Source organism: Triturus cristatus, chromosome 3_2, assembly GCF_964204655.1.
Source record: "Triturus cristatus chromosome 3_2, aTriCri1.1, whole genome shotgun sequence".
Classification (NCBI taxonomy): Eukaryota; Metazoa; Chordata; class Amphibia; order Caudata; family Salamandridae; genus Triturus; species Triturus cristatus.
The window spans coordinates 279,490,263-279,513,162 of record NC_140584.1 but is presented as its reverse complement, the minus strand read 5'-3'; the positions used below and the strand labels follow the sequence as shown (position 1 = coordinate 279,513,162).

Below are 22,900 nucleotides of genomic sequence, written 5' to 3'. Positions count from 1 at the left end.
ATTTAATGGGGACAAATAAGAAGTTTCAAGAAATGCTATGGAGTAGTAAAGACATGTCGCTAAATGCTGCCATTGATATTTCAAAGTCCATTGAGCACTCCAAAACTTTCATACAGGAAATAAGGGTCAATTTAGACAATAGGGTGCATGTTGTGAATAATGGCAGGGATAAAATAAGAAAAAACACCATGCAAAAGAATGATTTTTAAAAACAATGTAGCCTGTTGCTATGGGTGTGGTGGTTCATCACATCTTGGCAACTCCAGATTTTGCCTGGCAGTAGATAAAATGAGTTCTAAGTGCAATAAGAAGGGACACTTCGTTTGGCTTGGGTATGTAGGTCCAATACCAGGAAAGTTAATTTAGTACAAGAACAATGTGATGGATAGTGACAATTTTGACCAGTATGCCATCAGAAGGCGTTCTGATGTGGGTGCAGCTGTGAGTAGTACCTTGGTGAGCACATTCTTCTAAATATATATATATTTTTTAAACAATTTTTATTAAACATTTTGCATAGTATTCCAGTGACAGATCATTTGTCGTGTCTAAACAGACACAAAATCTAGTATCATACAGATATTCATTCAGACATGTCTCATAGTACAGAGCCCGTAGTCCCATCTTCGGCGTCTCAATGCTTCCCACAGATACCTTCTTAATATTTTTATTTATTTTTATTTTATTTATGAAGTTTTCATAACATAAAAAACTGAAAGGTTCATCAGCATTTGTACCAGCTTATAAATCACAGGTGGGCAGATCAGCACGTTACAACAATCATCAAGTGACATTTCTCCGATTACAGATAGCAATTTGGCAACAAAAAATATATTTTACAATGCAGGCAAAGGCATCAGTCATCAATCGTATTTAGTAAATAGGAAGTTTCACCCGGTTTAGATGTGCCTGGCAATTCCTCGGCATAGCAGGTAAGTTGATCTTGACTATACACCATGTCCAGCTTCCAGTGTTTATTCGTCGGCGCAGGAATTAATGGAGACTCTTCGTTTTGCCAACAGCAGCGCTACAGCCACTAATTTCCGATTTATGACTTGTATATTTGTAACATTCCCCAATAAACACATTTGCGGAGTGCATTCTATGGGCTCCCCCACCATTTTTGTCATTGTGCGTAACTTGCACCCAGAACTCGCCAACCTTCGGATAGACCCACTCTAGATGTTGGAAATCCGCACTTGACGCTCTACATCGCACACAACTTGCAGACTCCCTTAGACCATATTTATGAAGCTGAGGAGGCGTATAATACATTTGATTCAAATATTTAAAGTGAATAACTCTATAAGGTTCCGATTTGCAGTCAGCTGTCCTGTCAATCTGCAGCATGTCTTCCAACCATCTGCAGTCAGCTGTTCAGAGAGAACAGCATTCTACTTGCCCAGCGGCCCGTCCCATGCGGCCATTCCATCCCTCTGTGAAGCGTGATCTAAGCGGGTGACAAGTTTGGATATGGTTTAAGTCGTGTAGATTAACTGTAATGCCAACAAGGCCTGCGGTTCCTCAGGAAATTGTGGGTATATTGTACGTAAAGCTGCGCGCAATCTGCTGTGTATGAACACCCTCATCGCAGCGTTTTTCACTTCTCCAGGAGAGCTGAAACGTCTATAAATTTCCCTTCTGGGAACACATCCCTGCCTCATGGAGAACTTGAAGCGCACCAGTCTCGCTCGTCACTGGGATTTCAGTATGGTGTAAGGGTGGTATATTTGGTGCTTATAGTGGCAGCTTCTGTGCCCGTCTCCCAAGTTCCTGCCACGCACTGACCGTACACTGCACCGTATCTATTTCCCCCTTTTCAAATATAGTACTGGTATTTACAATCATAGCTTTGAGCGGTATCGTATGGACTGCGCACGCTTCTACTGCAACATGCGGGTTGAAAGCCAGAGCTTGTTGCCAATAGTAGGCATAATGTGCCTGAGCAAAGAGATAGTATAGTTGTAAATCTGTAGCTGTGAACCCACCTATGTCATATGGAATTGTTAATAATTCCCACTTCACTCTTGGTTTTTTCCCTCCCCATGCAAGCGTAATTAGTAGTGAGGGAAGCATAGTGAAAAACTATTGTGTTAAGCGAATGGGAATATTCATAAATAAATATAAAAACTTTGAGAGTGCAATCATCTTGATCAGCGCTATCCTGTCTGTTAGTGACAGCGGTAATTTTATCCATCTAGCCACTTGTTCTTCAAGCAGTGTGATTGCTCTCCCATAATTGGCTTGTATAACCACCTGCGAATCTCTATGGATCTATATTCCCAGGTACTTTACTGGGTCTGTGATCCATTCCAGTGGATAACCAAACTCCATTTGCGGCGTGCTTATAGTCAGAGGAAGAATGATCAATTTGGCCCAGTTAATACCTAGCCCTGAGTGCCACTCAAACCTTACATATTCCCTGATAAGTTGTTCCAAATATGCTTCAGGGTCACAAATGTATAGGACCATGTCAGCTGCGTACATGGATACCGCAAGGGGCCGCTGGTAAAAGCGCAACACTGCCTGTGCATATCTTTCTTAAGATGCATGCTAATGGCTCTATCACCACTGTAAATAGGGGCGACAACGGGCATCCCTGCCTTGTACCACGCTGTATTGCAATTGCACCCGACGTCTGTCCATTGACACGCACTCGCACTACAGGGTCAGTGTATAACTGTTTATTCCAGTTGGTGTAAACGAAGGGCCCCCCCATGTGATGTAGGACTGCAAACATATATTTCCATGCGATAAAATCAAAAGCCTTAGCAGCATCTAGTAGGACCGCCACCGCAGGCAATGTTGGTTCCAACACATGCAGTACTGCAAATAACGTACGCAGGTTATGTGACGTGGATCGGGTGGGCACAAACCCTGACTGGTCAGGGAGCACTATTATGGGGAGCAGCAAATGTAGTCTGGTAACCAGCACTTTTGCCAAGATTTTAACGTCTGTAATAACCAGCAATAGTGGCTTATATGATTCGCAACTGTCCGGCGTCTTTCCAGGCTTAAACAGCGCTATGATCAATGCTTCCCGAAGTGTGGGCGGAAGGCGCTGTTCCTCGTATGCCTCCATATCTCATGGAGATAGGGGGCCAACAAGTCAATATATTACTTATAAAACCCTGCTGGCAAGCCATCTGTTCCTGTAGCCTTCCCATTAGGTAACTCGGTGATGGCATCTTGGATTTCTTCTATCGTTATTTGATGCATTAATAAATCTTGTTGCCCACGTGAAAGCCATACAAGCGCTATATCGTAAGTATTGTGCTACGTCGTCTTCTTCCGCTGTTTGCCTACTCTCGTACATAGTCTGGTAATACTGCACAAATGTGCTGAGTATCCCCGGTGTATCATAATATGTAGGGTTATCATCCGCAATTGCTTTCACTGGATGAGTTTTGGCCCATGGTTCTGCAATTCCATCAGCTAACTCCTTCCCAAGTCTACCTCCTTCACCATAGTACCTGGCTTTCCACCTTCGTGACATGTGATGCACTTCTTGGTCTGCTATCTCGTTATACTTTGTGATCTTAACTCTGTCTGCCAGCGTTGCTGTGTCAGCGGTGATTTCATACTCCCGTTCAAGGCGCCCCAATTCTTGTTCAAGCTGCTTCATGGTACCTCGCAGCGACTTGAGAACCGCAGCTTGTAGCCCTATACAGACTCCGCGTATGGTTACCTTGAATGCCTCCCATATCGTTCCCACACTTTGTACTGACCCCGTATTGTGTGAAGTAGTCTATAATTGCTTCCCTCACCCCTTCACGGAAGACCTGATCAAGCAGCGAGGATGATTGTAAACTCCATTGAAACTGCGGAGGTGTGTACATGGGTATGATCATGTTTAGTAGAACTGGGGAGTGAGCTGACAAAATGATTGGTAAATGTTGGATGTTAGTAGGCCATGTATTCACATCGCTCGTGGCTAGCCAAAAGTCGAGGCGCGACCACGACTGATGTACATAAGAATGCCATGTACCCTCTTTCATCCCAGGGTGCCACAAACTCCAGACATCTAGTAGCCCCAAGTCTCTCATACCATTAGTAACAGAAAGCGCTGCCTTTTTAAGTGCGAGCTCTGCAGAGGTCATGCGATCTTCTTCAGGTATCAGCACAACGTTAAAGTCACCCCCACAAATAATCGCTGACAAAGGCAATTTGTGTATCTTAACCCATAGTGTCTCATAAAAAACAGGGTCATCTGCGTTAGGTCCATAAACGTTTACAATAGTCACTAGTGTGCCACATAACTTACCCTGTACCAGAGCATATTGCCCTAGTTCATCTTCTTCTACATGTATAGTTTCAAAGGGTAATTGTTTTTTAATCAATATCATTACACCCCTCGCATAGGAGGAGTAAGAAGATGTTAAACACACTCCAGCTCATCTAGTTGCCACTGCTTTCGATGCATGCTTAGTGAGGTGCGTTTCTTGCAGCAGAGTCACCTGAACATTATGCCGGTCTAAATAAGCCAATACCTGCCGTGTTTTCTTAGGGTTATTGAGGCCGCTGACATTCCATGTTATCCATGACAGTATTGTTACTCTTAAGTCCTGCCCTTCCTGCCACTATCTATTGCGCTAGGTCATTGATTTGTGCTGCCTGAGTGTGCATGTTCCATTCACAGGTACAGGAGCTGTGGTCCGCGCCTATGCACCAAAGGCATGTATAATGTGGGTCACTAATGGACATCTGTCTCTCACAGTTCCACCAAGGCTTGAGGTCCAAGCGTTTTTGAAGAGACATTTGTACTGTACTGAAGGGCATTTTGTGAAGAAAACTCATGACTCAGGAGAGAGCAAGCGCCACATCCACATTGAAGGCATGAAGGAGTTGCTGATATTTCTGCGCCGGGTTGGGTGCTATGTGGCTTTGGCAAGGTCATTTGACTTCACTTCTGGTGTTAATACAAAGCCAGTGTCCACTACCGGCGACTTGTGAGCTTTGAAGTTTTACAGATTGAGGCTGATGCCTGTGATAAGTCTACAGTTGAGGAATCTGCAATTAGAAGTATCCATCAGAATTATAGTGTAGCAGCTCCCTTAACATTATGATAAAAAATGACTGTACATTGCAGATGCATTTAGTCAAATCTACTTACATTTTCTGTACACCTTTTTTCTTTAACACAGTGACTGGACCCTGTTGGCCTTACCAATACATTGTGGGTTCTTTAGAGGTCTTGCAATGTGTTTGTTATTAGCTACAGGTGCTTGTAGAAAAAATGTCCTCGCGTGCAAAGTGGATGGTGCAGCGTGTGGTAAAAACAGTAGTAGTATTCTCTCCGATTTACCTCTACAGTGAACCTCCTGTCCATGGAGCTAACCTACTTTACCTGCGGCCTTCTCTTTGCGGCGGTGGTGAAACGTTGGGTCTGGGACTATGCCATCACTGTTACCTTCATCCATGTGGCAGTGACGTCTGCAGGTGAGCATCACCTAAGAATTACATTGATATAGCTCTTTTTATCTTGTTAAATGCAGTTCGTGTTAAGAACAAGTTTCACCACAACTATTGGTAGGTTTAAATCAGCTGCTGGCTCGCAACCTACCTTGTAAACCAGGTTCTCTGTGATGGGAGAGTCACTGTGGGCGCCATCCTTTGAAATTCAGATCTCCCTTTACCGCCTCAACCCCAGGGTGCCTCCAACCTGAGTTGTATGGAAAATTTAGGAAATTTACGAAGAAAACGACTTAATCCTGTAAATTAAGGTTAAAAAATATTTGTAACTTAATCCAATGCAATAAAACCTGCTGTATCCACTCAGGATTACCTTAATTTCAGTTATTAATAATGCAACACAGCTGGTAAATATGCTCCATGACCATATCATTAATTTACATAATTTTCTGTAAGAGAGAATCAAACATGAACCTTAACAGAGCACATCTGCAGAGGATACTAACTTAAGCAAAGGCTACAAATAAAACCATATTGAATATCATGGCCACATAAAACCATCAGTGTCCTCCTCAAGTTCGACATAAAATTTCCTGCCCTCAGTAATAAACCTTGTGTACTATGCTGAAATGTGGAGCAGTTCTTTATAAAAGTTATTTATAATATATTACCAAAGGCAATTCACAAAATACGGCTATCTTTATCTAAGAGTCTCTGGGAAAATATCTGTAATAGATCGAGCTGGAGAATGTTGTGAGATGCTTAATGTAACTTGAGGATGAAGTGATGAAGGAACCAGCAAGAAGCGATGACTGGCTCTCATCTCGTTGATATGCTTGTGTTCCAAAACGAGTGGGCCGCTTGTTAAATTGTTTGGCCACCGCCCCTTTGGGCATCTCATTGCTTCTGCCCTCACGACTCGCAGTTACTCCTCCTCACCATTCAGGCCGCTCCCTTGGGTAGGCTACCTGGCAACATTTGCTCGGGCCCTCAGGTCAAGCATGACTTCAAGCGAGTAGGAGACTGCAAACTATTGCATCTTCCTCTGGCTCCCCTATCTACTTGAGTCCAGATGATCCCTTCACTCTCACAGGCAATCGGTGTTAACATTAAACTTACTCTGCATATTACATTGATGGGCCATGTGATTCTTTTTGTATTGATTTTCACATTGACCATGACCCGTGTATCTCTTTGAATATTTCTATGCCCAGGTTCGTGATTCTTGGGCTTTTCTTTGTACATTTAAAACTGTAAGAGGAATGTGGAGGCCACAGGAAATCTCCTGTTCTAACATAGTAAAATGTTACTCAAGCCACCCTATTTGGGCAGTTATTTGTTGTGCTTGATCTCTGTCTTCCAATGATGCACCAATGCCAAAAAAAAGTATGATGAGTTAAACAATACGCCGATCAGTCTAAACATCATGCTAACATTTTGAAGCTGTTGTAAAGGTAAGTTAAAGAACAGTAGGTCTAAATTAAACACCCAGTGTGTTAGAAAATATGATCAACTAAATCTACCTGAGGATCAAGGGACTCTAATGCCTGATATGAAAACTGACACAAAAGGCATTGCATCCTTTACACTTGACCGAAACCTTTCATAGGCATAGCTGCCAACTTTTTCAGGATCAGGTCCATACTGGAATTTTAATCCTGTCTCAATAAATAAAGAATCTGAAACAGAGGGTTCCAGTTTAGTGCAGGTTAGGCCAATTTTAATTTTATCTTTCTCTTTCATCCACCACGAGTTCGAACAAAGTGTATTAGGATGCATCCAAAAGCTGCTGAGGTATCATTTGTATGCATTCCGATGCAAATCACCGTTCTCAAATGAGATCCTAAAAGATTCAGTCTCCTGCTCAATCAGCATTCATGGAGTAAACTTTGCGAACCATAGCTTGTCTCCATCTTGATGGAACATTTTCTTAGAAAGGAGTGTTGGTAGGAAAATTGTGTGCCTGCAAGGTTCCCATGGACTACACAAACAAGCCGTAATGGAAACGGACCACTACAGCGAGCCAGCAGCACAGAATATGTATTTATTAGTGACGATATTGTCTCATTATGCCCATTCTATCCGTTTGTCTTCACATTCCACTGCAGGATTGAACTGCTGCACTCTGTCTTTTATCTCAGCCGCTGTGTTGAATGTCCTAGTCTTCCTGCTGTGTCTGTTGTAGGGCCCCTCAGGGTCATGCTCAACACTTCCTTGGCTCAAGTCCATGGCCTGGACATTTCTCCCTCCATAATAGTTACGCTAATGATTGAACTTCAATGCCACTCTAGAAGGATTTCTGAATATTTATTTTTTTAAGTATTGCTACATTGATTATTACAATTTTCTTGCAAAAGATTTTTTAGCAATAAGTAGTAAAACACAGATTATGAACTGGTCAGAATGCCACGGCTAACTGGTCTAGCCATTTCTCATCCTACATTCTTCTAACATAGCCTACCAAAGGCCAGCTTCAATCTTCTTTGCACATTACTTTTGGTCATCTGTTTAGGTATAGCCCGGAGACCGCCTTAGCAGTCTTGCCAGGCTCATGTTTTCCAAAAACGCCATTATAAAAATACATGCATCTGTACATGCATAAAGGGGCTTTGGGTGAGCCCTGTTCATTGTCCATTGTTCTGTTCAGGTTTCATGCATGTTTTGCTTCCACCCACCCCACCATGACATACAGCATGTGGCAAAAAGTTCACCCATTTCATTCTTTGGCTGTCTCTGAGAGATGGCATTGTGTCTCATAAAAGCTCATCACACATGTGCAGCCTTCTGACAAGAAGTGCACTTGGGTATCAAGACTGGTGTGCCTGAACTGCTGCATATTGCACGTTAGCACAAAAAAGGCGAGATTGCCATGGCCAAACCTAATGGCTTAGTAAAAACTTATTTTGTGATCTACCTTTTTTTTTATTCATTTACTGATTATTATTTTTTTTACCCATTTCTGCTTGGAGACTCTTTTGTACATTCACTAACCTTGCTGTAGACAGATATACTTGAATGTTATTGCTGAGCAACTCATCCCCAGGTTTTCATTTCAGGAGCACTAACCAGATTAAAAAAACAACACTCCCTCCTCCTTCTCCATTATATTAACTTTATAAATGGTAACATCTCTTCATATCACTTTTCCCTACTTCTCTCCAGTGCACATGATTATATCCTCTGGGACGCGGTTCGGGAATCTGGGGTGTAAACCGCATGCCCTTTTCGCAACCCTCTGCAACTGTCTCCAGTTTGTCTGTCCCTCTGGGGAAGAGGCCTCCAAAACCGGGCAGGATACCTTAGATGAGTTGCACAGTGATGCAAATGTGGTCACTAAAACTGGACAGAATGATCCAGCTGTAACCTCCAAATCTTTCTATAATAATCCATATATTGCTGCTGCAAAGGAAAACATTTACCAGATGGGGCCTCTAAAACTGTACCAAATACTACAGAAAAGTTCCCCAGAACTGACCACAATACTTCAAAAATGACTTCCAAAACTTTAGATGATACAGCAGATGTGGCTAGTAGAAGAAACAGCTCCATACACAATAATTGAAAATTATACTGTAGCAAACATCATTAGTACTATGTACACTGGTAACACAATCCCTCTTAGCCTTGCTGGTAATACTTTTCTTGGCTGACCTCAACATTACTCTATAGCCTGGTGTTGAGACGCATAACCCCTGGTTGAGGTGTCTTCTACCTTGACAGAGAATGACACAGAATGTATCACTTTTTTCTTGCAGTGATGATGGAATTTCCTCAAATCTGGCAGTGGTGGCTGGCAATTGGTAAGTATTGAAATCTCGCACTGAGCTGTGCTTTCAGTGACTGCCCCTTTCTGTGCAGTGCTATTCCAGCTCACCTTGGGCCGCAGAACAGCATTACTGCTCGCATATCAAGAACCCTTTCTTTTTTGCAGTTTCAGCATGGTTTACCTGGTGGTTATGAGGATGAGGCAGCAACTGTTGGCATATGGGTTCTCTGGTCAACAGAGCAGCATAATGGTACTCTGATGATTGGTTTTGGAATGTTATAAGACAACACGAAAACAGGGGTGTTGTAATCACTAGTGTGGGTGTTCAACCTTTTTTTCTGGTCCTTAGGTTATGATCTGCTGAAAAGGAAAATATTACTTACCTGTAACCATTTTTAGACTGTGTAGTGGTGTAGGTTCACATGTTCGGATTACTCCTTTATCTACTGAATGGAGCAGATGTTTGCAAGTTTTCATTTTTTTAAGAAACCTTCATACTCAAGATGTTTTGTGACTCCTCCCTTAGCCCACACTGCGGCAGGACAAAGACTGCCCCCTCAGATGGTTTTTCCCTGGTGAGTGAGTAATGTAAGTGGAGTGTAGACAAGAATTGTGCACTGTGGACTATGACTAACCCTTGATGAGAAACATTTGAGCTCATGGCTCACTTCCAGGGTCGGCGGGAGGGAGACAAGTAGATCTATAACACGACAAGCTACAAACGGGTAGTGGCAGGATAAGTAATATTTTCTCTTTGTAGCATGTGTTGCTGTTGATCACATTTTCTGTATAGACTGAAGAGCAGTATTCTTTCACAAGGTGGTGGCTAGCAAGCATATGATGTAGATGCTGAGAATAAAGTTCTTAATACCATTTGGCAACTAAAGCCTCTGGAAGGGTTAAATGTCCACACAATAATGCTTAGTGACCATAAGTAGGGTTGATCATTTAGCAGCCTTGCAGATTTTTTTTATTGGCATATTTCCTAAACAGGCTATGGTTGCTCTTTTCTTTCTAGTGGAATGTCCCTTCGGCACAGAGTGCAGTGTGTGCTTAGCTCTAGCATAGCAGTCTGAATGCACTTAACGATCCATCCAGCAATAAAACCTTTGGCAATGGGATTTCCTAGGTGAGGCATAGCAAAAGCAGCACACAGTTACTTTGTGTTACGAATGGCTTTTCTCCTATCGATGTAGTACATTAGGGCTTTTTTGGCATCTATTGTGTGTGTGTGTAACACCTTTTGCCATAGAGCACAATATAAATGGCAAAATAACATAACCCCATGAGTGCAGGGTCTATTGTATTGATCACCTAGGGTTGAGGGTGTGGAAATGGTCTGCCCAGCAAGAAGTTCTAGTTGTTTCACCATTCAAGAGTGTGTTGAGCCCTGAGCACCATCAACTCTAGATCTTCCTATAGATCCTCCCCTTGAGAGCATTGCTGGGCTACAAACCCTTCAAACAGGCACATATGCAGTCATGTGTGTGTTTGTTACAGTTGCTATAAATGAAACAGTTATTGGATGCTGTATCTGAAAAAGTGGTACCAGCCTTTGAAATGCAATCACCTTCTCTTAGATTTGGTTGGCTTTGCCTGTGATGCAGTTTAACCCCCCCTCCTAGAAAAGGTTGGACCCGCTGGGGGTCAAGGAGACTTTCGTATGTTGAAGTTGATCCCCATCCTGTGTTGTAGGTACACCACCGCCTGTGTGTTTGCTCTGCACTGCTGCTGGCTGCGTTCTTTAACAGCCAGTCATCCACTTATGGACAGACAAGAAAGTCACTGCAGCACAGGTGTGCTGTTATCGCTTCTAGACCTAATTGAACAACTTTGGGGGATGTTGTGACCCCGAATAGTAGAACTTTGAATTGGTTGTGCTGTCCAGTTACCACAAAGGGTAGGTATCAGTGAAGTTTCGAATGTATGGGGATGTGGAAGTAGGTGTCCTTGAGGGTGGGAATCACTTTATGATCTCCTTTATAGAACAGGGATAATATATTCTGTAGGGTTGTTATTTTGAAGGGCTAAGACAGGCTGTAACAATAGAGTGGCCGGAGGTCGAGAATAGGCAGCATTGCACCGTCTTTCTTGAGAATGAGAAAGGGCATGGAAAACACCCCTTGTCTGTTCTGGTATGGGAGCAGCTGCTCCATGGCACCCTTACTTGGAAGAGCTTGCACTTCCTCTTTGAACAGCACTGGTGTTCCTGACAAATAGCATGCTAATGAGACAGTGTGTTTGATAGAGTTAATCTCACGCAGTATCCTGCTGCTGAACAATGGATAGGTCCCACTTTTCTGAGGTTATTTCCTCCAATTTTAGGAAGGATAATTGGATTCTCCCACTCACAAGTGTGTGATTGGGGGAAATGGTGGAGGTTTAGGTGCCATTTATAGTGCTGCCTTCACCTTTGCCTCTGCCGCTGCATTGGTAACCACCTCAATCATAGGTTTTGGAAGTATAACCAATTTGAAAAGATTATCGCTGCTGGATTCCGGAGTGCTGAGCTGTTTAGCAGCTTGGCCCCACTTCTTGTTTGCTATTTACGAAACCCAGTTTTGAATGACTGGGTATGTAGGGCTCCCATGACTTTCGCAGTGTTAATCTTCATCTTCTCAAGCTTAGTATCTGAGGTCTAAAGAGATATTCCCCATCCAATGGAATATTGATGAGTTACTGTTGGATCTCAAGGTGAAAGCTGGAGACCCAAAGCCAAGTGTGACATTGTGTTGATCATTCAGAAGCTATTTCAGCAGGACCAGAGTGCAACAAATATTGGTACTAGAAATAATCGTGCCTTCTTGTACTAGGTCTCTCCTTCTCTTCCGTACTTCTCTGGTAGATGATTTTCCAGCTGCTTCATTTTCTCCCAGTGATGGCGCCCTATGGAGTTGTCAATTCTCTACTGAGTCGCTACCCCCATAGCGGCATGCTTACTTGTAGCATCAGTCTTTCTGCTGTCCATGTCAGGAGGTGGATCTTCTTCAGTAGCCTTAGAACATGCCCTCTTTCTGGCCCTGTGATTACCAGGAAATCTGGTGGTACATGTACTTGTATGTACATAGGTTCATCTGGGGGCGAGTATATATTTTTTTGTCGAGCCTCAGGGTCATTACTGGAACTTTGACAAGGCACATCAAATTCTCTGTGTCACACTTGGCAATGCTCTTTAGCATGTGAAGATGCTGCAGTTTTGGATTGTGTTCCATAAAAAAGAAATCCTTAATTTTGAACACATAAAGGTAGACTTTGTGGTGGTCAGCTGCCCTCTATATTACATTGTGGTGTGAAGTAGCATCATCTGTAGGTGAAGCCTGGACTGGATATGGCTTCAAGGTGCTGCTGTCTTGCGGATCGACATTATGGTCCTCAAATGGATCATCTCCATCCCCAGGGGGCACAGGATCAGTGTAGGGGTCCTGAGGTTCATAATGGCTATTGTGATGGTAATGGATAGACTACTGAGGTGGCTCTGTTGGTGGAGATGTGTGAGGCGGTGGTGGAAGTTGGGGAGTGTCTGAAGTCTGATGTGTCAAGAGGCTGGTGACCTGGTCCCTAAATGTTTTTCGGAGGGACTAAAATTTCAACTCCTTGAAAGTTCCTCCTCAAAAGCCAGCTTCTTACCTTCCAAATTACTGGCTGTGCCTTTTGTGGCTCTAGTAGGTTGGGGGAATTGATATGAATCTTCACCGAGAAGGGTTGGATGCAGATCTTTGGCTACTTGAGATCTGGCACCTCCAAGACCAGTCGTGACTCAATTGACTTTCATCTCCACATCAATACCTTTTGCAGTGACCGGTTCTTTGCTTCAAGATCAGCTTTGATGCCTATATGGTTAAGAAGATGGACAGTATGAGGTTCTGGATCAAGTTGGTATCGGGAAATGATGAGGCTCAAAGCCCTTGGTACGAGGCTTCTTTGGAGCCAATGGAGGCTGTATTAGCAGAGGGCAAATCCAAACATCTGTGCCTCAGACGCCACGTCTAATTTCCTTAGCGCCAGTACTTGGCTTCATGCAGAGGCTGTTTTTAAGATCCATCCTCGGATGGTCGGATTGAGGAACAGTGGCCTGGGTGTGGTCTTTGTCCTGAACATAGTAGTCTCCTGCAGATTGATGACGTCCTTTGATAGAGCCCTTGGATGATTGTTCCTCAGGGGTCTGTTCCCCTGGGCCTGCTTGAATACAGGAATGTTTGTTGTCCTCTGAGCCAAGAGTTGTTGGCATATCGGTGGGACTTCAATGCTGCATCTTAGCAGTGCTCTTTTTATTGTTGAATAACCTTCAGGCGGTAAAGGTTGGTTCAACATGGTCTTGAGGATTATACCATTGCAAACCCAATGTTGATCCGGTCATGGATATTTCAAATTACTTTTCGGCAGTATTTGGAATTGTGTCACTTCTATATTCAGACCCGCTTCCTCCTCCCACAAAGAGCCATTTCCCAATGACATGAGTCCAATCGATCGGCTCTGTGAAATGCACTTCTGAACCAGGAAAAAACTATCTGAGGTGAACAAAGTCTTTGTTCTGTTGCACATTCTGTTTTTCTCACTTTCGCATCATCTTAATGACTCCTCTCATTGCTGTTCTTTGTAACACTATGGGAAACGCTCTTCTCTTCAAAAACCCTCTTATGTATTTTAAATCTTTTTTTGTTTATACATAAAGGAACAACCCCCAAAATAATAATGGTCTTAATGATTTTACCACTGACATTTCAGCTGAAGTCACAATTTTAGATGACAGATTTCTTGTAAAGTGGAATGTACATAGGGTCTTCTAGCTATGTTGGCCCAGCCTGCATACACAATAGTGCTGAAAGAGAGGCAACACTCATTTAGTTTGGATTGGAGTGGCCACCTCACCACCTCTTCACCCATGCTCATATAGTTTCTGGACCAGGAAGTTTGTTTCAATGTAGACAATGTCTGGTACTTCAACAGCTTCATGTTACAGTTATATGTACTGCGGGGCTGTATGATTCCACCCTATTTCTATGGGACCCTTTTTAAAATTTAATTTTTGGTCAAGGTAGGAGAAACTCACCTTAAATGCAGGTAACACTCTACTCCTGAAATAAAGGTTCCTAGGTAGGTGGTGGGGGTGCATATCCTCCCAAATGACTGTCCTCTTAGCCCAATTGATGAAGTGCTACATACAGTTATCACTTGCTAAATAGAAAGTACTTAAGCTGTATCTTACTGCACTGGATGTGCATATCTCCTACCAATAAGCACCATCTGCAGCCTGCAACATAGTTTCCTGAAGCACTAAATCTTTAGAATACATTTAATTTTATATCTTGGTTTAGCACACCATTCCTAATGTCTAAAGGTAAGGTTTGGGCTTCCCAACTAGGACTGCAATAGCACTCAAAGACTGCAACACATCCCTTACCTAGTAGAAAACTATGTATCTTGAGCGGTCACTGTAAAACACAAGGAGTCAAGCTCTAGTCTGGCTCAAATGTCAAAGTCGAGAAGAAGCAAACCTGATAAAACCTGACACATTTTCAAGCTAAACCTAAGCTAAAAGCAAGCTTGCCCAATATTTCTTGCTTTTAACTGAAGAAATAAAATAAAATCTCTTCCATACGCACATCGTCAATCATTATTATTCATCACCACACTTAACCTTTCATCTTGTATTCTTTGTATGCACATAATCTAGAATCGTCCCCAACTTTCTTGTGGAGGGCTCCCTTGTTTTCCAACTAAATTTTATATACATAGATATTCTACTGGCAATAGCCGGTATGTAGTTATAGTTAGGACAACTTTTCCCCTAGATGAAGCATTTTTTGTTTAGCTAGTAACTTTGCTGCCGTTTGACGAATCTTCACAAAATGTTCTAAAAAAAAGTGGCCTACTTTGCCTAGTTTTGCATGGAAAGGTTTGGGGTGATTCGTCAAGCGGGGTCCGGTAAAAAGGAGGGTCCCAAAACAATTTTTCCCCATGCAATGTCTACAGGGATTTTGCAATCTTTAGACACGGCTACAGGCTTACACCAAATTTGGCAGCAAGCTAGCTCTTGGTCCAGAAAGAGCCCTTTTTGTAATTTGGTGCAGATCTGTTCAGTAGTTTTGGAGTTAATAAATCAAACTTTATATCTAGGGATGCGGGTACCCACGGATTTAATTCTATTACTTTATGTTAAAAAACAAAAACAATTCACAGAAAAAAACAAAGGTTAGAGGGATGTTATAGTTAGGTTCATGTTCTTCCCACACAAACCATAGAAATTCAGCAGTTATAGTTATACTTCTAGTTATTCATATCTGAAGAAACTAGAACTCATGCCGTTAAGTTACTTTCGGCCACATGTTTTAGTTTCTTAACATAAGTATAACTATAAGTATAATTGTAACTGCTGAATTTCCATGGTTTTGTGTAGATAAAACTTGAACCTAACTATGTCCCTATATATATATATATATATATATATATATATATATATATATATATATATCAGGGGTGGCTGGTAGTCTTTGAAAGTGGCGAGGCGAGCAAAGTGCCACACCAGTTTAAAAAAAAAACTAAATTAGACCAACCCTCCGTCCAAAAACCCAAAGTAAAACAACCCCTCTCTCCAAAAGCCCAAATAAAAACAACCCCTCCCTCCATCCAAAACGCAACATAAACTAATCACATGCATTACACATTTCGTATATAAAAAATAAAAGTAAATTGAACTTACCCGCGGGCTACGACGCGTCCTCCTTGGTGTTCTCCTGCAGTCTGTGGCAGGAAGAGCTTCCCTAACCAATCCAGACCCTGCTCTCATGCTGTTAACCAGCATGAGAGGAGCACCAAGATTGAATGGAATGGGTTGCACCAACGCTCCTTTAGGCCCTGGAGGCCTATGCTTGCTCTCCACCCAGCTGTCTAAGACCGCTTAGTGGAAAGCTGCAACGTGCGCATCTCACTTTGGCCAGCATAATACAGCCCACCAAACTGACATGCATTCTTTGCAGTGTCTGGCCAGTCCTCCATGCTGCCAATCGGCAGCAGAGGACACCCCCCCATTTCTCCTGGCTCTGGGGTAGGTTGGCTGTTGCTGCGAGCCGCATTAAGTGTTCAAAATAAAATGACAATTACCGCACAGGATACCGGTTTCATCAGCCACTAAATTTTTATTCCAACACTTTCACCAAAATGACGCTTTTCGGCCGAGGCACCGGCCTTGTTCACATATCTTGGGCGCCATATTGAGCTCACTCTAGTAATGTGTTACAGATCACAAGGTGCATGAAAATAAAAAATAAAAAAGGAAAATGCCATTGCATCTTTTCTTACAATTATTGTTCATGCCGATCTTCCTAAATTTACAATACCACAGTTAATGCAAATGAGTGTAATACTGCTTGTGGCTTCACTTTCTCGATGTTAAAACCTAGAAGACCACCGGTTAAATACCTGCGTGTATATATGTGTATATGTTTTTATATATAGAGTCCAAATCCCCACTCAAACAGTATAAGAAGGGTCCGACACAGCCAGGATGCATGCGGGAGGGTTTATTCAAAATGAGTTCACAGCGCAAACTAAGTAACAATGCGGCAGACGCGTTTCAGCAATTCAGCTTTCTTCAGTGCCAGTTACAATCAAAAGAGTCTCGCACCTGGTGGCTATTTGAATGTTCACTTGACCACTCAGAGAGTCTTGCTCGAAGCTCCTCCTTTGCCTTTAAAGAGATATTGCAATTCACGCTGCTAGAACGGACTGCTGCATGCTGGTCTTTGCAGTCCATGTGCGGATCCCCCTTAAGTAAGTGGGAAATCCGAAACACCAAGTGGCGTCCCATCAATGTGGCCTCCGGACTACACCAACCGCAGCTTACCGTTGATTAGATGTCCTCACTGAGACCCCTCGATGCTCCCTGCAGTCAGTGCTGCTCCTCTCTCCCCACGCAGTAATATCTTCACACAGTGATGTTTTTATCCGCGTAGGGGGGCGCCGCGTTGTGCATTTGAAAACACAAGTCCAAAGGTTGCTGGCTAACGCGGTGCTGCCTGATCGAGAGGGCGTGTCGGACAAGCCAGTGCCTGCATTCAAAATTCAAAACGCAGTAATATCTTCACACAGTGATGTTTTCATCCGCGTAGGGGGGCGCCGCGTTGTGCATTTGAAAACACAAGTCCAAAGGTTGCTGGCTAACGCGGTGCTGCCTGATCGAGAGGGCGTGTCGGACAAGCCAGTGCCTGCAATGCTGGCGTAACATAGAGTCCAAATCCCCACTCAAACAGTATAAGAAGGGTCCGACACAGCCAGCCCGCATGCATCCTGGCTGTGTCGGACCCTTCTTATACTGTTTGAGTGGGGATTTGGACTCTATGTTACGCCAGCATTGCAGGCACTGGCTTGTCCGACACGCCCTCTCGATCAGGCAGCACCGCGTTAGCCAGCAACCTTTGGACTTGTGTTTTCAAATGCACAACGCGGCGCCCCCCTACGCGGATGAAAACATCACTGTGTGAAGATATTACTGCGTGGGGAGAGAGGAGCAGCACTGACTGCAGGGAGCATCGAGGGGTCTCAGTGAGGACATCTAATCAACGGTAAGCTGCGGTTGGTGTAGTCCGGAGGCCACATTGATGGGACGCCACTTGGTGTTTCGGATTTCCCACTTACTTAAGGGGGATCCGCACATGGACTGCAAAGACCAGCATGCAGCAGTCCGTTCTAGCAGCGTGAATTGCAATATCTCTTTAAAGGCAAAGGAGGAGCTTCGAGCAAGACTCTCTGAGTGGTCAAGTGAACATTCAAATAGCCACCAGGTGCGAGACTCTTTTGATTGTAACTGGCACTGAAGAAAGCTGAATTGCTGAAACGCGTCTGCCGCATTGTTACTTAGTTTGCGCTGTGAACTCATTTTGAATAAACCCTCCCGCATGCATCCTGGCTGTGTCGGACCCTTCTTATACTGTTTGAGTGGGGATTTGGACTCTATGTTACGCCAGCATTGCAGGCACTGGCTTGTCCGACACGCCCTCTCGATCAGGCAGCACCGCGTTAGCCAGCAACCTTTGGACTTGTGTTTTCAAATGCACAACGCGGCGCCCCCCTACGCGGATGAAAACATCACTGTGTGAAGATATTACTGCGTGGGGAGAGAGGAGCAGCACTGACTGCAGGGAGCATCGAGGGGTCTCAGTGAGGACATCTAATCAACGGTAAGCTGCGGTTGGTGTAGTCCGGAGGCCACATTGATGGGACGCCACTTGGTGTTTCGGATTTCCCACTTACTTAAGGGGGATCCGCACATGGACTGCAAAGACCAGCATGCAGCAGTCCGTTCTAGCAGCGTGAATTGCAATATCTCTTTAAAGGCAAAGGAGGAGCTTCGAGCAAGACTCTCTGAGTGGTCAAGTGAACATTCAAATAGCCACCAGGTGCGAGACTCTTTTGATTGTAACTGGCACTGAAGAAAGCTGAATTGCTGAAACGCGTCTGCCGCATTGTTACTTAGTTTGCGCTGTGAACTCATTTTGAATAAACCCTCCCGCATGCATCCTGGCTGTGTCGGACCCTTCTTATACTGTTTGAGTGGGGATTTGGACTCTATGTTACGCCAGCATTGCAGGCACTGGCTTGTCCGACACGCCCTCTCGATCAGGCAGCACCGCGTTAGCCAGCAACCTTTGGACTTGTGTTTTCAAATGCACAACGCGGCGCCCCCCTACGCGGATGAAAACATCACTGTGTGAAGATATTACTGCGTGGGGAGAGAGGAGCAGCACTGACTGCAGGGAGCATCGAGGGGTCTCAGTGAGGACATCTAATCAACGGTAAGCTGCGGTTGGTGTAGTCCGGAGGCCACATTGATGGGACGCCACTTGGTGTTTCGGATTTCCCACTTACTTAAGGGGGATCCGCACATGGACTGCAAAGACCAGCATGCAGCAGTCCGTTCTAGCAGCGTGAATTGCAATATCTCTTTAAAGGCAAAGGAGGAGCTTCGAGCAAGACTCTCTGAGTGGTCAAGTGAACATTCAAATAGCCACCAGGTGCGAGACTCTTTTGATTGTAACTGGCACTGAAGAAAGCTGAATTGCTGAAACGCGTCTGCCGCATTGTTACTTAGTTTGCGCTGTGAACTCATTTTGAATAAACCCTCCCGCATGCATCCTGGCTGTGTCGGACCCTTCTTATACTGTTTGAGTGGGGATTTGGACTCTATGTTACGCCAGCATTGCAGGCACTGGCTTGTCCGACACGCCCTCTCGATCAGGCAGCACCGCGTTAGCCAGCAACCTTTGGACTTGTGTTTTCAAATGCACAACGCGGCGCCCCCCTACGCGGATGAAAACATCACTGTGTGAAGATATTACTGCGTGGGGAGAGAGGAGCAGCACTGACTGCAGGGAGCATCGAGGGGTCTCAGTGAGGACATCTAATCAACGGTAAGCTGCGGTTGGTGTAGTCCGGAGGCCACATTGATGGGACGCCACTTGGTGTTTCGGATTTCCCACTTACTTAAGGGGGATCCGCACATGGACTGCAAAGACCAGCATGCAGCAGTCCGTTCTAGCAGCGTGAATTGCAATATCTCTTTAAAGGCAAAGGAGGAGCTTCGAGCAAGACTCTCTGAGTGGTCAAGTGAACATTCAAATAGCCACCAGGTGCGAGACTCTTTTGATTGTAACTGGCACTGAAGAAAGCTGAATTGCTGAAACGCGTCTGCCGCATTGTTACTTAGTTTGCGCTGTGAACTCATTTTGAATAAACCCTCCCGCATGCATCCTGGCTGTGTCGGACCCTTCTTATACTGTTTGAGTGGGGATTTGGACTCTATGTTACGCCAGCATTGCAGGCACTGGCTTGTCCGACACGCCCTCTCGATCAGGCAGCACCGCGTTAGCCAGCAACCTTTGGACTTGTGTTTTCAAATGCACAACGCGGCGCCCCCCTACGCGGATGAAAACATCACTGTGTGAAGATATTACTGCGTGGGGAGAGAGGAGCAGCACTGACTGCAGGGAGCATCGAGGGGTCTCAGTGAGGACATCTAATCAACGGTAAGCTGCGGTTGGTGTAGTCCGGAGGCCACATTGATGGGACGCCACTTGGTGTTTCGGATTTCCCACTTACTTAAGGGGGATCCGCACATGGACTGCAAAGACCAGCATGCAGCAGTCCGTTCTAGCAGCGTGAATTGCAATATCTCTTTAAAGGCAAAGGAGGAGCTTCGAGCAAGACTCTCTGAGTGGTCAAGTGAACATTCAAATAGCCACCAGGTGCGAGACTCTTTTGATTGTAACTGGCACTGAAGAAAGCTGAATTGCTGAAACGCGTCTGCCGCATTGTTACTTAGTTTGCGCTGTGAACTCATTTTGAATAAACCCTCCCGCATGCATCCTGGCTGTGTCGGACCCTTCTTATACTGTTTGAGTGGGGATTTGGACTCTATGTTACGCCAGCATTGCAGGCACTGGCTTGTCCGACACGCCCTCTCGATCAGGCAGCACCGCGTTAGCCAGCAACCTTTGGACTTGTGTTTTCAAATGCACAACGCGGCGCCCCCCTACGCGGATGAAAACATCACTGTGTGAAGATATTACTGCGTGGGGAGAGAGGAGCAGCACTGACTGCAGGGAGCATCGAGGGGTCTCAGTGAGGACATCTAATCAACGGTAAGCTGCGGTTGGTGTAGTCCGGAGGCCACATTGATGGGACGCCACTTGGTGTTTCGGATTTCCCACTTACTTAAGGGGGATCCGCACATGGACTGCAAAGACCAGCATGCAGCAGTCCGTTCTAGCAGCGTGAATTGCAATATCTCTTTAAAGGCAAAGGAGGAGCTTCGAGCAAGACTCTCTGAGTGGTCAAGTGAACATTCAAATAGCCACCAGGTGCGAGACTCTTTTGATTGTAACTGGCACTGAAGAAAGCTGAATTGCTGAAACGCGTCTGCCGCATTGTTACTTAGTTTGCGCTGTGAACTCATTTTGAATAAACCCTCCCGCATGCATCCTGGCTGTGTCGGACCCTTCTTATACTGTTTGAGTGGGGATTTGGACTCTATGTTACGCCAGCATTGCAGGCACTGGCTTGTCCGACACGCCCTCTCGATCAGGCAGCACCGCGTTAGCCAGCAACCTTTGGACTTGTGTTTTCAAATGCACAACGCGGCGCCCCCCTACGCGGATGAAAACATCACTGTGTGAAGATATTACTGCGTGGGGAGAGAGGAGCAGCACTGACTGCAGGGAGCATCGAGGGGTCTCAGTGAGGACATCTAATCAACGGTAAGCTGCGGTTGGTGTAGTCCGGAGGCCACATTGATGGGACGCCACTTGGTGTTTCGGATTTCCCACTTACTTAAGGGGGATCCGCACATGGACTGCAAAGACCAGCATGCAGCAGTCCGTTCTAGCAGCGTGAATTGCAATATCTCTTTAAAGGCAAAGGAGGAGCTTCGAGCAAGACTCTCTGAGTGGTCAAGTGAACATTCAAATAGCCACCAGGTGCGAGACTCTTTTGATTGTAACTGGCACTGAAGAAAGCTGAATTGCTGAAACGCGTCTGCCGCATTGTTACTTAGTTTGCGCTGTGAACTCATTTTGAATAAACCCTCCCGCATGCATCCTGGCTGTGTCGGACCCTTCTTATACTGTTTGAGTGGGGATTTGGACTCTATGTTACGCCAGCATTGCAGGCACTGGCTTGTCCGACACGCCCTCTCGATCAGGCAGCACCGCGTTAGCCAGCAACCTTTGGACTTGTGTTTTCAAATGCACAACGCGGCGCCCCCCTACGCGGATGAAAACATCACTGTGTGAAGATATTACTGCGTGGGGAGAGAGGAGCAGCACTGACTGCAGGGAGCATCGAGGGGTCTCAGTGAGGACATCTAATCAACGGTAAGCTGCGGTTGGTGTAGTCCGGAGGCCACATTGATGGGACGCCACTTGGTGTTTCGGATTTCCCACTTACTTAAGGGGGATCCGCACATGGACTGCAAAGACCAGCATGCAGCAGTCCGTTCTAGCAGCGTGAATTGCAATATCTCTTTAAAGGCAAAGGAGGAGCTTCGAGCAAGACTCTCTGAGTGGTCAAGTGAACATTCAAATAGCCACCAGGTGCGAGACTCTTTTGATTGTAACTGGCACTGAAGAAAGCTGAATTGCTGAAACGCGTCTGCCGCATTGTTACTTAGTTTGCGCTGTGAACTCATTTTGAATAAACCCTCCCGCATGCATCCTGGCTGTGTCGGACCCTTCTTATACTGTTTGAGTGGGGATTTGGACTCTATGTTACGCCAGCATTGCAGGCACTGGCTTGTCCGACACGCCCTCTCGATCAGGCAGCACCGCGTTAGCCAGCAACCTTTGGACTTGTGTTTTCAAATGCACAACGCGGCGCCCCCCTACGCGGATGAAAACATCACTGTGTGAAGATATTACTGCGTGGGGAGAGAGGAGCAGCACTGACTGCAGGGAGCATCGAGGGGTCTCAGTGAGGACATCTAATCAACGGTAAGCTGCGGTTGGTGTAGTCCGGAGGCCACATTGATGGGACGCCACTTGGTGTTTCGGATTTCCCACTTACTTAAGGGGGATCCGCACATGGACTGCAAAGACCAGCATGCAGCAGTCCGTTCTAGCAGCGTGAATTGCAATATCTCTTTAAAGGCAAAGGAGGAGCTTCGAGCAAGACTCTCTGAGTGGTCAAGTGAACATTCAAATAGCCACCAGGTGCGAGACTCTTTTGATTGTA

General features: G+C 45.0%; 1 protein-coding gene across 1 annotated transcript in view; it reads left to right on the top strand.

Moving 5' to 3' along the window:
• TMEM244 (transmembrane protein 244) overlaps positions 1-22,900 on the top strand; it is a 239,061-nt gene that overhangs the window by 173,350 nt on the left and 42,811 nt on the right. Inside the window, exons 4-5 of the mRNA XM_085646800.1 lie at positions 5,314-5,439; positions 9,168-9,212. Of these exons, the coding sequence (XP_085502926.1) occupies positions 5,314-5,439; positions 9,168-9,212 (171 nt within the window). The remainder of the gene's footprint in view (positions 1-5,313; positions 5,440-9,167; positions 9,213-22,900) is intronic.